The sequence below is a fragment of the Dromiciops gliroides genome, chromosome 1 (assembly GCF_019393635.1).
Source record: "Dromiciops gliroides isolate mDroGli1 chromosome 1, mDroGli1.pri, whole genome shotgun sequence".
NCBI lineage: Eukaryota > Metazoa > Chordata > Mammalia > Microbiotheria > Microbiotheriidae > Dromiciops > Dromiciops gliroides.
The window spans coordinates 384,950,606-384,967,417 of record NC_057861.1 but is presented as its reverse complement, the minus strand read 5'-3'; the positions used below and the strand labels follow the sequence as shown (position 1 = coordinate 384,967,417).

Here is a 16,812-nt window from a genome sequence, read left to right as displayed (position 1 = left end):
TCAAGGAGCTGTTTATTAATTATCTCTCAGTCTTGCTACTTAATTGATCCACCTTAATTTCTGGTCATAACGTCTTTTTGATTATCTCTTATGCCACTTCTCCAGAGTTCTTCATCATTAATATGTTGCAGCCTATTTACACCTATCATACATCTTTCCATCATCTTTTGGATGGCAAGACAATTTTAATTTTTAAAATACTATGCTGTTCCATGATTCACAGACATATAGCATCACAGGAAGGATATTCACAGGCTTTTGTTTCAAAGAGAAGCTTTAAATTATTAAAAGCTCCGTGCAGTTTCCTAAAAGTCAGTTCTTTCACGTATAAAGAGTCTAAGGTATTTATACCGAGGGACCAATTCTATGGCTTGTTTATACAACTCACATTATAGTTTATATTCTTCAGTCACTTGTTTTTTCCCATGTGGCTAATTAGACTGAAGGACTTTTATAGATTATTGATTTTATATAAAAGCTATTCCAATTTTCATATTTTTATAAAATCAATGCATCTACAAATAAAGAGCTTCTGGAGAACTTCATCATCTATATGATATTTCTCTTCAATTTTGACTTTGAGATAAAATCCTTTTTGATGCAAGCAAAACACCTTTGACAATCACAAACATGTTTTATGTCTTACCTGCTATTAAAATTATCTTTGCTTTTCCATATTTCAAATAATCTTGGGCGATTGTGATACATAGGAATCAGCTGGGAGAAGAGAGCTTAAAGGAAAAATAATGATATTTAAAATATGGGATTGTATGTGAGGGAGCATCTTGGGATCATTAAGAGCAATGCATATTTTCCCAGATACAATCTGGCTTGACTTCATGCTCTTTTTTAATGTTGGGCCCAACTCATTGTCCATCCATAGTACTGCATGAATCCAGGGTATGTGTACTAACTCAGTGGGCTACCCATCCAACTGCAAATCATAGTGTAAACAACAGATATATAGCTTCTTCCGTTTGGGAAACTGGATTGTTATGCCAGTCTCTTTAGTTTCAATGGATTTCACTGAAAATGCTCTAGAGTATTCTTGGTACAACCAGCATAATGTTACCTGCAAAAGGGGGTCTCTGGAGGACCTCAACATGTATATAAAATTCCTTTCTGTTTTGACTAGAGAATCCCAGAATTGGAGGTAAAGGCTCAGACCATTTTTAGTACAACAAACACCTGACTGAAAATGCTCTGTGACATCACCAAGTTTTCATATGGTCTTCTGAGGAAGCCCACTCTACTTTGGGAGAGTTTTAATTTTTAGGAAGTTTTTCCTTACACTATGCTTGAATCTACCTCTTTGTAGTTCTTATCATTTCTTCCTCATTTTGTCCTTTGTGTTGGAATGAAAGAAATCTATTCCTGGTCGACACAACAGCCTTCAGATGTTGAAGGTAGATGTTATGTTTCCACAGGATTTTATTAAGTACCTGCTGTGTGGCAGGCACTGTGATAAGCAACAGAGATACAAAAAAAGGTAAAAAATAGTTTTTGCTCTCCACGACCTCATAGTCTATTAATAAGGTAGACAACATGCAAATAATGAGGCACAAATGAGATCTATACAGGATAAATTGGAGATAATCTCAGGCACTAACATAACATGTCTCTTTTGTGGAAGATTTTGACTGGTATTTATAATCAGAGGATCACTGAACAAAATTATTCCATGGTGGCATTTATCGAGGAACCTTGTATTTTTTCATAATATGCATGAAAGATCCCAGTTGGAGGTTATATTTTCACATACATGGGAGATGCTAATTAGAGGAGAGACTTCAAGGTTGTACTTCTGTTGGAATCATGCTTTTTTATAATCAGCAAAAAATAAACACTGTGAAGTTTTATTCTCTCTCTGCCTTTTAGTCAGTCATATGTGTGATTTACTGTAGAAAACTTTTCAAATGCCTATCTTTTCCCTTCTCTTCTTTTCACCAAGGATATTCTCATTGTGTGGGCAGCACATTCATAAATATTGTATAGAGATGAGATAATAGACATATTGTTGATATTCTTTTGATCTATTTAAAAATAAGATTGACTTATTTTTTTCTCATTGCTTGATTTCTCTTTCTGGTATGTTTAAATCAATTCCTCATTGCTTTAAAACTTTCTTCATATCCACCAATGATGTCTTTTGTGTGTCCTTGTTTTGATCCATTGTATCTTTGTATTCTTGAGTGCAATTTCTACTCCCTCATATAGAGCACACAGGACCCTTAAATTTTGGATTCCACATGTGGTAGTATCATTATCATTGATGATGAAAATAATTTGATAGAGAAGTACTGACAGATTTATACCATGTTTCATCTGCATATTGTTCTAGTTTCATCCACAAATATTTTAGGGATGACCTAGCTTAATTAAGCCTCATGACAAGTTTGTGGTAGACTTCTTTTCTTCTCTAGCACTCTTTTTTTTTTTTTTTTTAGTGAGGCAATTGGGGTTAAGTGACTTGCCCATGGTCACACAGCTAATAAGTGTTAAGTGTCTGAGGCTGGATTTGAACTCAGATACTCCTGACTCCAGGGCCGGTGCTCTATCCACTGTGCCACCTAGCTGCCCCCCCCCCTTTTTTTCTAGCACTCTTTAGAGGCCATATTGCCAGGTTTTTCACTATCATTCTTCATAATGTTTGCAAATGATCCTCATACTCTGAATTGGTGTTGACCAAGGTTTCCATGTCTCTCTACTTGGTAGAAAAATCAAGTGTTTACTGGCTAAAATGATTTCCAGGTGTTTGGTCTTCTCCGATGTTTTTCATTGATTAAACTTTGGTAATAAATAACAAATGTCTGTGTTGATTTTTTTTCCTTTATCCACTTCCCATCTTCATTATTACTAACCTACTTTTATGTTATGGTGGAGCTGTTCTAATTAGAAGTCTTGGGGCAGCTAGATGGCACAGTGGATGGAGCACCAGCCCTAGAGTCAGGAGTACCTGAGTTCAAATCCGGCCTCAGACACTTAACACTTACTAGCTGTGTGACCCTAGGCAAGTCACTTAACCCCAATTGCCTCACTAAAAAAAAAAAAAAAGTCTTGTCTTTCTCTTATCTTTGTCTTTTGTTTGTTGTTGATTTTGACTTTTGCTATAGCATCTTCATGTTGTGTCTACAAGAAGGCAGCCATTTTTTTATCATTTGTCCTCATACTTATTTATTTGTTTTCATTTTATTTCATTTTTTTATCATTAAAGTATTTTATTATTTTCCAGTTAGAGATAGTTTTCCTTTTTTGGAGGGGGGGCAGGGCAGTGAAGATTAAGTGACTTACCCAGGGTCATACAGCTAGTGTCAAGTGTCTGAGGCTGGATTTGAACTCAGGTCCTCCTGAAATCCAAAGCCAGTGCTTTATCCACTGTGTCACCTAGCTGCCCCCATAGAGATAGTTTTCAACATTTGTTTTTATAATATTTCTAGTTCCAAATTTTTCTCCCTCCCCTCTCTCCAAGACAGCAAACAATCTGATATAGGTTATATATGTATAACCACATCAAACATATTTCTGCATTAGTCATTCAAGACGGCCAATTTTTAAATGAATCTTACATTATTATTTCCTGTATGCTGAGATACATTCTTTTTCATGATGCTATTTGTTACTTCATAGGTCCAGAACCTTCTCTCTATTTTCTTAAAGAGTTTGTGACATACCAGCTATAAAGATTCTAAGTAATTTATAAGCCTTAGTGCTCCTTTATTTCCTAATTCTAAACCTAAGCTGAATATTGAATAAAGAGAGAGCTTGAGATGTAGAAACAAGAAGGGTGTACATTCTAGTCATTGGGCATAGTCTGTGCAAAGGGACAAAATGGTGAGATGGAATACCCGGTTTGGGAAATACCTAGTAGTTTAGTTTGTCCAGGATTAGAGTATATTAATGAGAGTAAAATGAAATAAAAGTTTTATGTTTATATAAGATGTGATGTTGAAATCAGATGATAGAGGACTTCAAAAGCCATGTTGAGAAGTTTATATTTTATCCTAGAGGCAACAGGGACCTACTAAAGGTTTCTGAACTGAGAAGTGAGACATCATACCTATTGCCTTAGGAAAATTATTTTGCCAGCTGTGTTAAGTTGTTATTGTTTATCCTTCATTCTCGAAGAGGACTATGACATTGTGGTGATGTCATGACTTGCACTGAATTGGATTTAAGTGAGGGAGGGCTGTGCAAGGTCACTAACCTCACTCTTTCCTCCAGAGCCATCTGGGTCCAGTGGCAAGATATATATCAGGATGACTGGAGATGGCCCCAGATGTTTAAGGCAATTGGGGTTAAGTGACTCGCCCAGGGTCACACAGCTAATAAGTGTCTGAAGTGAGATTTGAACTCAGGTACTCCTAACTTCACGGTTGGTGCTTTATCCACTGTGCCACCTAGCTGTCCAAGCTATATTAAGTATAAATTAGAGAAAAAGGGACTGGATTTAGGACAATTGACTATTAGAATAATGTAGATACAGGCTTCTTAAATTTTTTCCACTTGCAATCCCTTTTCACCTGAGAAATTTTTATATGACCCTGGGTATATAGTTATATTAAATAGGTATACATAACCTTTTATTGTTTTCAAATTTTTGTGACCACCAAATTCAGTTACATAACTCCATATGGGGTCAAGACCCACAGTTTAAGAAGCTTTGCTTTAGATAAGGGGTAATACAGTTCTGGGGGAGTGGCAGTTTGTGTGAGGAGAAAGATAGTTACATGAGGTAACACAAGTTGACAGCTTTTTAAAATCAATAAAACATTTATTAAATACAAAACTATGGACATCCCTAGGCCGTGCTGGAGTCTCAAAGTAGTACTTTTGGAGACTTGTTTTTAACTTTCTGAGTTATTCGAGTAATTCATATTTATATCATACCTAATGAGGCATATTCAGCATTTATTTCCTTGACTGATTTCAGAAAGTGAGTTGCCCTTTTCTAGTGCTAAGTTCAGGTGTGGATAATTTGAATGAGGGGATGGAGACTAAACAGGGCATCCTACTATTTTAATATAGTAGGTAGGAAAATACCTCTGTCCTTTTGGAGTAAAATATGTTAACCACTCATTATTATATGGAATTAAGTAAATACGCTTCCGAGTTATATTTGTCACTCAGATACATCTATTTCCACATAATTATCTTCGGTCTAAATATGGAGGCACTCAAGCTCATGGTTGCTCCATATGTCACAAAGGAAATTGTTATAGAATTCAACATTGACTTTCAGCTAATTAGCAATTTGATGAGGTTCTTATTTCATGTGGCTTTCACTTTCATGAGATCTTAATCAGAATAGTAGCAAATTGAATTCCATAATGTAGCTTTATTGGGTTGAATATAGAGGGAATTTTTTGGTTTGTTTTTGGCCTAAACTTATGATTGCATTGGTGTAGGGAAGCTTCCTCTAACCACTTATCTGTATATTAATCTCAGAGACTTGTCTGGATGCCTGAGATACAAGTCTTTGTTTTTTTAATAAACATTTTTATTTAAAGTTTTAAGTTTCAAATTCTATTCTTCCTTTCCTCCCTCACCTCCCTCCTCCCTGAGGTGATAAGCAATCAGATATATGATGTACATGTGCAGTTATGTAAAACATTACCATATTAGTCATTTTGTATAAGAGAACTCAAATAAAAGAAAAAAAACTAAAGCAAGTGAAAAATAGTATGCTGCAGTCGATGTTCAGTCAATATCAGTTCTTTCTTTGGAGGTGGATAGTATACTTAATCATTAGTTCTTTGGGATTGTCTTAGATCATTGTATTGCTGAGAATAGTTAAGTCATTCACAGTTCTTCACAAACAATATTGCTGTCTGTACACAATGTTCTGGTTCTGTTCACTTCACACTATATATCAGTTCTTATAGGTCTTTCCAGGCATTTCTGAAATCATCCTGTTTATCATTTCTTATAATACAATAGTATTCCATTACAATATACTACAGCTTGTTTAGCCAATTCCACAACTGATGGGCATTTCTTTGATTTCCAGTTCTTAGCTACCACAAAAAGAGCTGCTATAAATATTTTTGAGATACTGAATCTTTAAGTGACTCACCCAGGGCCACAAAACCAGTATGTTGAACTCAGTCTTCCTCAATCCAAGAGAAACATTCTTCATCCAGTACATCACAGTACCTTTATGTAATGGAGTTAATGCACAAAATTATTTAATAAGCTTTGTTAATATTTTGTCATATCCTAACTGATGAACATTTTATGTTTTTAGGCTGACATAGCACCATTGATGGCTTCCCTCATTGGAGTTCCATTTCCCCTTAATTCTGTGGTAAGGAATTTAGTTTTATTATCTATCAACTTTAGCTTTAAAATAAATTAGTATATGGTAAAATTTAAACTGAGGTGCATTTATTTCTTTTAATGGAATTTATATCTAAGATGAATAGTTCATAATTATCAATTACAAATATTGTGACAGTAGCATCTCAGGTATTTCATAAATTTGTATTATTTTAAAATCATCAAGCATCATTATCTACAACACTGAGTACCAAGCCAAGCATCTTTTAAAATTATATAATTCCTTTTCAGTAAAGGACACAAATTAATATCACGTATATAAGACTTTTTGTCCTGAAGTAATAAAATGTATAATCCAGCCACTTTTGCTAGTTTTTAAAGAATAACCCAACTCTAAATATTTATTAAAACTTTTGAAAAACCTCTTCACTTTAAAAAATATATCAAGGGGCAGCTAGGTGGTGCAGTGGATAGAGCACCATGCAATAGTACTTCAAATATTGAAAGACAGGTCCCATGTTTTCCCTCTACTCCTAGGCTCAATATCTTTCATTCCTTCAACTGATCATTATCCAATCATATCAGTTCCTAATTCTTAGACACTGTGCCTTTCTTAGGGTAGCCCAAGATCGCATTACATTTCTTTTCTACCACATCACACTGAAGTTACCTAAAGATCCTAGATATTTTCAGAACAACTTCTGTTCATTCCCATCTCCCCAGTGGGGTCCTAAGTAAGCTGCAACCAGGACTACCTTCCAGGTCATATCATATGAGTGTGAATTGAAATAACTGAGGTTCTGTAGCCTCCTTAGTCGACATGCTAGTTGTCTTTAAATATTTGAAGGGCTGTCCTATGGAAGAGAAACTAATCATATTCTTTGGGTTTTGATGGATTGTTAAGCTCAAGATGGAGAGTGTCCAGAGAAGAGAAATCAGTATGTGCCTCCTGATCGTACTGTATGCTGACTGGTTGAAAGAATTGAACATATTTAACCTGCAGAAGAGGAGGCAAGGTGGATATGATACCTGTATTCAGTCATTTGAAGGACTGTCCTATGGAAGAGGGATTAGTTATCTTTTGTTTAGTTGCAAAAGATGGAACTAGGAGCAGTGGGCAGAAGTCACAAAAAGTCAGATTTAAGTCTGATTTAAAGAAAATCTAAGGATTAAAATCACCTGAAAATGGATTACTACCTTTAGAAATAGTGGGTTTTGTCCAAGTAGGGTTCTTCAAGCAAAGACCAGATGCCTACCAATCAGACATGCTATAGAACAGATTCTTGTTCAGGGTCAGGTTGGGTCAGATGACCTTTTGGAGGGTCACTTGCAAATCTCAGTGTCAATGATTCTGATTTCTTTGATTTATTTTTACATTTACTTCCTTCAAATACCCTAAATAATGGCAATGAGCCAGAACATGATTTCTGTGGGTTTTAAAAATCTCACTTTTGAAGAAAGTTTTGAATTCTTCACATATGTATACATTCTCCTAATGAACTTGCAGAATTCTGTCTCAGAATTCCAGCCTGACTAAATCATGGATGTGATTTGTTTTCAGAACTTCTTAGGTTCTAAGAAAAAAGAAACATAGTTTACAGTTTGTTGAAAGGTGAATTATTCAGTCAACTTATAATTATCATTCTTGATATCGAGGTGGGTACTAATAATGGTGATTGAACTCTACTAACAATTCTCATTTGGTCCCTTTAAACATTAAGTTCTAACCATACCCACTGGCCATTTTGTGTTCTCCTCTTCATGAAATCTTGACACTCCATGATGGAGGTATTATCAATCGGTAGCAAAAGATGAGGGATTCAGATATTCTACAAATAAAAAAATTAACCTGTTCATGGATCAGGTTTAAATATCCAAACACAAGGGCCTAGGCTTTTAGAATCTTAAGATCACAGGTTTAGAGCCTGAAGAGAAGTGAGAGATCACCTGGGCTACCCAATTCTATCATTTTACAGATGAGGAAACTGAGGACAAGAATAAATTGGTAATTTGCTTAAGGTCACACTAGTAAGTAGGAAAGCTAGGATTTGAACCCAGGTCCTCTGCCTCAATATCCAGGATGATTTTTATTGCTGCATACCACAACCTAGTCAGACCACATTATGTTGTTTTCCCCATTTTGATTTTTAAATCATTTTACAGTGTCAGTTTTGCAATTATTCTTTTCATGTTTACAGCACTTTTTCAAGAAAAAGTTTAACATGCTTCAATACTGGCTATATTCTTTATATAGTAAAAAGAACAGGATAGATAGGTAGATAGATAGACAGACAGACAGACAGACAGACAGACAGACAGACAGACAGATAGATAGATAGATAGATAGATAGATAGATAGATAGATAGATAGATAGATAGGAGAATGCTCTGTTCATTTCATTGTTGGAAACTATCACAGTCGTATTTTTCTTCATGTTTTTTGGAGCTTAATCTAAGAATAGCGTCATGGATACTTGTAGGAGAAGGTGATTTAAATAAGAAACACTGAGCGCTCATGTAAAAAGTGGAACACCAGTAAAGGCTCCATGACTCTTTGGCTCTTAATAAATTCTCATGCCTATTTATACTACACAGTGTTACATGAGAAATGAGAGCTTCGTTCCAGATAGAAATAGGACTGCTGCCACAGTGTATAAAAATTCCATCATATTGTAGAATGATAATGCCAGAATAGTCGCCCTGAGGTCGCCAGTTCAGCCCCAAGGTAGGAGTACTTTTGAACCATGCTAGAGACATCAGGAGTGATTTCATTTTTTTAAACCCGGGGGGAAGGAGAACCAGATACTTAGCAGTTCTCTCAAAAATGTTTCATTTGCATTGAATATTAAGTCCTTCTGTTGCATTTCAAACCTGTTTCCTTTTTCCCTTTGTAGTGAAAGGGGAGAACTGTAAGTCACCATTCTTTTTATTATGGCCTCATGATTTACAAATAAACTTTTGTGGCCATCTTAATGCCAATTGTTTGATTCACTCACTCTTCTTGTTATTATTATTTGTCCACAAACTGCTCTGCACTACTATTTTTTGCAACTTTGGACTTCAGGTCACTGAGTTTCCTTCCTATTTCTCTAATAATTCCTACAGTTCTTACTTTGATACATTTTCACCTACTTTCTTATATCACAGGGTTGCAAACCTTTTATAACCAGGCCATTATAACCATGCAAGGTGATTGTACTTACAGGAAAGTAGAGGCTTATCTGAATGGATGACATTTATCTTTTCCTATCACACTCACATTCCTCCCATTGGTAAGAGAGGAAGGAAAGGAAGACAGGACTTCAGCTGATTTCCTCTCCTTCCTCCCTGCCTCCACAAGTTCTCCACTACATTCGATTCTGTTGCCATTATATTTCTCTCCAATGCAATCGTGGAATTATCTTTCACTTTCATCACTGATTTCTGATACCTTCAATGTTAAATTGTTGCTTTTATTTATATCATATTTCCAAATTGTGATGAGAATCTCTTCATCCGTCATATAACTATTACAGTATTCTTCCTGTTGCCCTATTTATCGTATTTATCCTATAGTCAGTCTTGATTCCTGCAACCAAGGTATTTTCCCTAGCTGCCACTCTGCTCTCTTCCTTGTCTTTTAAAAATTTATTGCTCTCAGGGAAGCTAGGTGGTGCAGTGGATAAAGCACTGGCCCTGGATTCAGGAGTACCTGAGTTCAAATCCGGCCTCAGACACTTGATTACTACCTATGTGACCCTGGACAAGTCACTTAACCCCCATTGCCCCGCCCTCCCCCCCAAAAAAATTATTGCTCTCTATAACTGAACTAAAGTTCTTTACTCTGGGCCTTTTACAGGCTGTGCTGGATTACAAAACTTTTCTTGATTCCTAGTGTGTTTGTTTTGTTTTGTTTTGCGGGGCAATGACGCTTAAGTGACTTGCCCAGGGTCACACAGCTAGTAAGTGTCAAGTGTCTGAGGCCAGATTTGAACAGACTCCTAGTGTGTTTGAAGCAACTAGGTGGCAGAGTGGATAGAGCACTGGGCCTGGAGCAGGTAAAAGTTAAGTTCAGGGAAGGCCTCAGTTACTTACTAGCTGTGTAACTCTGGGCAAGACACTTTATTTGCTTGAGTTTTCTCAACTGTAAGACAGGGATAATAACAGCTTCTACCTCACATAGTTGTTGTAAGGATCTAATTGGATAATATCTTCAAAAAGTGTTGACACAGTGCCTGGCACATAGTCAGCAGTCTAAAATGCTTATTCCCTTCCCTTTCCCCTTCCTCCTTCCCCCTCCTTCTAAACTATTTAGGTGAACCTTGGTCTGTTGTTCCCATTTGATATCGTTTTTCATGCCTGAAGTATAGACAAGTCCAGGTCATGATCCATCCCTTCAGTCATTCAAAAAGCATTAAAAATATTTCCGCAATTTTTTCTTCCTACCCAGAATTGACGTGGTCGTACTCTTTCCCTGGCTTCCACTCCCATTCACCATGTGATATTTATGTGTTACTATTTTTTGCAAAACAAATATTCAGAGGGCATCTAGTCCAGTCCCTTCATTTTTACAGATGAGAGAACAGAGAAGTTAAATGATTTTCCAAAGGTCATGAACATAATAAGTAGCAGAGTCTAAATTCAAACCCATTTCCTCTTATTCCATATCTACCTCTTTTTCTTCATTTTTTTTTCGTGTTATGAAGTTCTTTCCCTTCTCCTGTTTGGAACTGAATTATCTATTTCATATTATAAGCTTCTTCAGGGTAAGGACTGGGTCTTTTTAATTAGCACTAATGAAGATGATGATACTTTGGTTACCATGCTTATGTCTCGTCTATAAGAATAATTAGAAGTCTTGTCACCCTTTTGAAACAAGTATTCTTTCTTTATTTGTTATGCTCATTGTAATTCATCTTCATTCTATTGCTTACCTCATGGATTTATTTTTATGTGAATGATCTGAAGCTAACTGATATCTAATCTTTAATGTCTCCAGGGAATCCTGCCTCTGGATTATCTTAATAATAGTGATCTTTTCAAAGCAGAGAGCATCCTCACAAATGCATTACAGATTCTTGAACAGTTTAAGGTAAGCAACATGTGAAAGGGGACACACACAGCACATCTAGGAAAACACAAGTAAGACTTGGACGTTTACTTTTAAATGATTATTAGGATAGGGATGACACCTTTGACTTCACTGGTACGGAGAACTCCCAAATGAGGAAACTAAGTCAAGTCATCACTTTCTCTGTAATTTAAAATCTTATAGTGTGGCCTAGACCACTGAGAGGTTATTTGATTTCCCCAGGCTCATAGAGTCATTATATAATGGAAGTGTAACTTGAACTCAGGTCTCCCTGGCTTTAAAGGCCAGCTCTCTATCCATGACATCATGAACTGCAGATATGGTCTGACCAGGGCAGAGGACAGCAATCTCTAATTTTCTGTCTTCACCTTCAGAATTTCATTCTTATATATCCCTTCTAAAAAAAACTTCCTATCCCTCCTGTACTGACTATCCCTTTAGGATTTTAGTTCAAAAGATCCTTTGTATCCTCTCTCTGAGCCCTTAGAAATCTGCTTGCCTAACATCTAGGGTGCTTGTCAGACTGTGCCCAGATTTCCTCTCTCATGTATTCCAAATTCTAAGATGGAGTAGTCATTTCTCATTCTTTTTCAAGGATGGGGAGATATGGGCATATTTGTAAACAACAGAGAATGAGTCCAGTGATAGGGAGAGATTGAAGATTAAAGGTGAAGATTGCACAGGAAGGAAGGATGATTGTGGCCCAATTTGCCAGGGAAGATTGCAAAGGGAGGTGCATAGTAGGTGCTTAATGGCTGCTTGTTGATTTACTGTCAATTTCTGAAGTGCTTAAACTTTAAAGAACTATTTTATATCCCCTTTTATACTTAAAGATGAAAGTGATGAAATGTATTTCTCATTTACTATATCTAATCACTTTTCATACTTGATTTTCAGATAAAAATGACTCAGAAAAAGGAAGTCACCCTGCCATTTTTATTTACACCATTTAAGTAAGTGTTTCATTTTTATTCCCTACTGAAGAAAGATATTTCTTTTATTTACCCTGATTGATATAGACATAATAAAATATAGTTTACTAAGAAACCATTTACCCGATGTTATAATAATATTACAATAATTATCCTTTCATTTCTTTGTAAGACAGTAAGCCAAGTTTTCCAGTGTAAGTTGCTTCATATTTGTAAGCTTGTAAGCTGCATGAACTCGTTTAAGCCACTGTTACTAATTGCTAAAGTGCAAGATTAAGGACAAAGCTATAAATGTTCCGAGCTTATCTGGTCAGATCAAATAATCCTTTTCTTCTAGCAGATCTATTTTTTAAATTGATTATCATTCGTTTCTTTCAAAATTAGGCAACCCTAAATATAAAGATCATTTTGTCAGTGAGTTCAAGCTACTTTTCCCATTAACCATGAGATAGGCTTTGTTGTTCCCTCCATCTCAAGAGCTTTATTAATTCTAGAATCTTCCCTTTTGAAGAACTCTTTGAATTTTATTGACATCCGTTCTTTCAAAAGAACTTTGAAACCCAAAGTTCCTATTTAACTTCTCACTCTTCCATTAAGTCATTGTGTTACCTTAGACAAATCACTTCCCATGTCTATGCTTCAGTTTCATCATTTGTAAGATGTAGATTTTGTTAGATCAAGTCAGACACCAAAAGTCCCTGATACTATGATTTACTGATTCTTAAATTATCTTAGAAGGAAGAAATTAAAAATTTTAGTCAGATTTTTTACACTTGTACCTTAATTTGTACAGAGCTTGAGGACCAAATTAAAATGAATTCCATCTTGTCTCAGGTAGCAACATATATAAAACCATATAGCACAAAAGGGAACATATGGATAAGGAGCTAATTACACTTTAAATAGCTACCTGGTTCTGCCACCATGCTATCTATTTCTTTGAAGAGTTTTGCCCATCTGCCCAGTTCTGAACTAGGAACAGTGAATTACATTTTTCTCAATTTAAATCAACATTCAGATTTTTTTAGCAGATAAAATTTATAGATTATTGCATGTTTGTCTTATGCTAGTCGTCAAGTTTAATAATGGTTCTTTCATCCTGTTACAGCATATAATCAACCTCCAAATATGTATTGGACTTGCTAAGATTTAGTTGAAATTTCTCTAGTTTGTATGTTTTTCTCTCTTTGCCTTTAGGATTTTCTTATAATAGTTTAAATTCCTGGTGGATCCTAATCTTTTCCTTAATACATTAGAAACTTTTTGTAAAAGTAACCTATAATATAATACTTTAGCATGGACCTGAAAGTTCAACAGTGTGATAAATAAAGTATTTCCAGTAATAAACCCTATAGGGTTAGATTTAAGGAGAGCTTTATGCCATTTGCCATTTCATAGTAGGTGATATTCTGTAGAAAGAGTCCAATGTCTTCTTACATCTATCTTTAAATATTTTGTTTTCCTCTTTGTTTTATTTTTCCTTCTATAACATCTAAGATATGTTCTAAATTCCACATTAGCCCCAGCTGCATTCTAGCAACTAGAGCTTGGAATGTATTCTCCTAAATCTGTATTCTTCTTTCTAAGCCCACTCCCACCACACTAGTATGGGCTCTCTTTATTTTCTTTTTTATTATTTCTATTTCATTTACATCATTGTCACCTTCTCAATAACCTCCAATAAAACCTGCCCTTATAAGAAAGAAATGCAGCTAAGCCAGACAAATGAACACATTAACTGTGTCTGTCAGCTTATGCCTCAGTAAATTCCTGTATTCCGTCATCTCTCTACAGAGAGGAGAAATGTATGATTATTCATTAATCCTCTCTGGATGAATAACTATTGCATTGACCTGAATTTTGACAGCTTGTAGCATTGTTTTCCTTTCCATTGTTGTGGCTTTTGCATTTTTATTATTTTGTTTCTGCTTATTTTGCTCTGTATCAATTCATGTAAAGCTTCCCAGAGTTCTCCGAATTGTCATATTTAGTGTTTCTTCCAGCAATGCTGTTCCATTATATTCATATGCCATAATTTGTTCAGCCATTCATTATCTGATGAGGGCCTACTTTATTTTCAAAACAGGATTAGGATCCTACTACCATAAGAAGTACTCTGAATATTTTGAAGGGTGTGTGTGTGTGTGACACACATGTTAATACATGTATGTATATAAAGACCTTATCGTGTGCCTATCTACACACATGGACATACATGTGTATGCATGTATGTGACTATTTATACATCTATGTGAAGTGTTATGTGTTCACTCACTATATGTATACGTGTGTACATATTTGTGTCTGTTCATCAATAGAAGTTGTTGTTGTTTGCCCTTCATTCTCAAAGAGGACCATGCCATCAGAGTGATGTCATGACTTGCACTGAATTGGATTTAAGTGAGGGAGGGCTGTGCAAGGCCACCAACCTCACTTTCTCCTCCAGAGCCATCTGGGTCCAGTGGCCAGATATACATCAGGATGACTGGAGGTAGCCCTGGATGTTTAAGGCAATGGGGTTAGGTGACTTGCCCAAGGTCACACAGCTAATAAGTGCCTAAGGTAAGATTTAAATTCAGGTCCTCCTAACTTCAGGGCCAGTGCTTTATACATGGAGTCACCTAGCTGACCTCATCAATAGACAGATCAATAGATACATAGACACCAAAATATATATGTTGAGGCAGCTAGGTGACATAATGGATAGAGCACTGGAGTCAGGAAGACCTGAGTTTGAATCCTACCTCAGTCACTGACTAGCTTTATGACCCTGGTGAAGGTACTAAACCTCTCTGTTTCCACATCTGTAAAAACCGGGTAGGAAATAATAGCACTTATTTTCTTGGAATTTGGAGAAGAACAATTGAGATGCCATATGTAAAATACTTTTCAAATCTTATAGCACTATATAAATGCTAGCCTATTATCATTATTGTGATCTGTTATGCTTATCTGTTAGTCCTTTTTTATGTGTTGTGTGTATGTGTTTTAGCCTTCTTCATATATATGCTTAGTAGGATCACCAGGTCTGTTTCCTGTCATAGTTTCAAATTATTTTGCAGAATAGCCAGGCTAATTCATTCTCCTACAAATATTGTATTAGTGGGTCTGTCTTCCCCACCTTATCTAGATTATTTAAATAGCCTTCTAATAAGATCTTCCAGAATCTACTTTCTTCCCCCTCCAATCTGTCTGTCATATCTTTGCCAAGCTTGTCTTGTTTATGGAGAGGTCTCTGACCCTCTACTCTTCTTCTAAAAAATCCTCAGCAGTTTCCTGTTACCAGTAATATTTATACACTTGGCATTTAAGATCTTCTGCAACTTGGCATCACACAGATGATCTGTGGATTTTATAGGGATGGGAAGGGTTTCTAGAAGGACAATGTGATTGATTTTTCATCCTGATTTTATAGGCAGAGAGATACTGGAAAGTAGCCAGTGAAGACCAGTTGAGTATAGCTTGAGGCTAGAAGTGTCTTTGATGGAAAAATCCAGATGTGGAAGGTTATAGAAAAGGGGTAGAGAGGAGTATCAGGTGGTAAAAGGGTTGTGCGGGTATAACAGGGGCTTCCTATAGTTAAGAAAAAAATAGCTATATCTAATCTGAAAAATTGTATAATTGGATTTATATGAAAATTTATGATTATATGAAAATTATAATTGTGTCATAAGCCCCTTTGAGGTCGCCATTCAAATGTAAAAATATTTAAATTAACTTGGGGGGGACTAATATGACTGGGGGGGGGTGTCTAATCTAACTGGAGGACTAATCTTGGGACTTTTGACTTGGCTGGCTATCTGACTGCTATTAATTTCCTAAGCCAATCTGTTAGGGCCTTTTAAAATTTTTTCCACACTGCTCCCTGCCCAAATTGATAAGCAAAAGATTAAGAAGCCTCTTCCAATTTAACAGCAGAGGGTTTATTTATGAGATACAATTTAAAATTAAGAATACAGGAAAATAAAATGTACAACCCGAGTGCTTTCCGGCATGTCTCTCTGCTGCCACCATTTGTGCTTAATCTTTGCCATGCCTGCAACTTTCTTAGTGTCTCTGTACCAACCGACCTTCTTCTAGTGTCCCTTCTTTCTGTCTAACTTCCCTTTCTACACTGCCGCTGAACCCTGAAAAGCCTCTTGCTCCATACGGCTCCTTCCTGTGTCTGTCCGCCCCCCTGCGTCTTCTCTATCCTCGCTCTTAGCTTTTTTTGTCTCTGTCAGCCCCTCTCTTTACATAGCCTCAGTCTCCTTAACATCCTTGTAGCAGCCCCGCTTCTGTCCGCCCTCCAACTTCGCTTTCTCCAACCTCCCTGTGCTGACTGTCCCCCGGTATATATCTTCCTTCTCTCCCCTCAAACCTCTGGCTCCCTGTGCCCCCGCATGCCAAGTTAATCCGCTGGCCGAGCTATGGCGGCTGCCGGGCCAGGGCTCCAGTTCCCGTGTGTATCACACCCAGGGCTCCAGGGAACCATGCCCTCTGCTGCGCGCCTAGGACCTCTGCACCACGGGCTACAAGCCCTGAATCTCTGGG

General features: G+C 36.5%; 1 protein-coding gene across 1 annotated transcript in view; it reads left to right on the top strand.

Moving 5' to 3' along the window:
• PIGN (phosphatidylinositol glycan anchor biosynthesis class N) overlaps window positions 1-16,812 on the top strand; it is a 207,271-nt gene that overhangs the window by 66,382 nt on the left and 124,077 nt on the right. The window contains exons 11-13 of the mRNA XM_043979114.1: window positions 6,245-6,304; window positions 11,255-11,347; window positions 12,245-12,300. Of these exons, the coding sequence (XP_043835049.1) occupies window positions 6,245-6,304; window positions 11,255-11,347; window positions 12,245-12,300 (209 nt within the window). The remainder of the gene's footprint in view (window positions 1-6,244; window positions 6,305-11,254; window positions 11,348-12,244; window positions 12,301-16,812) is intronic.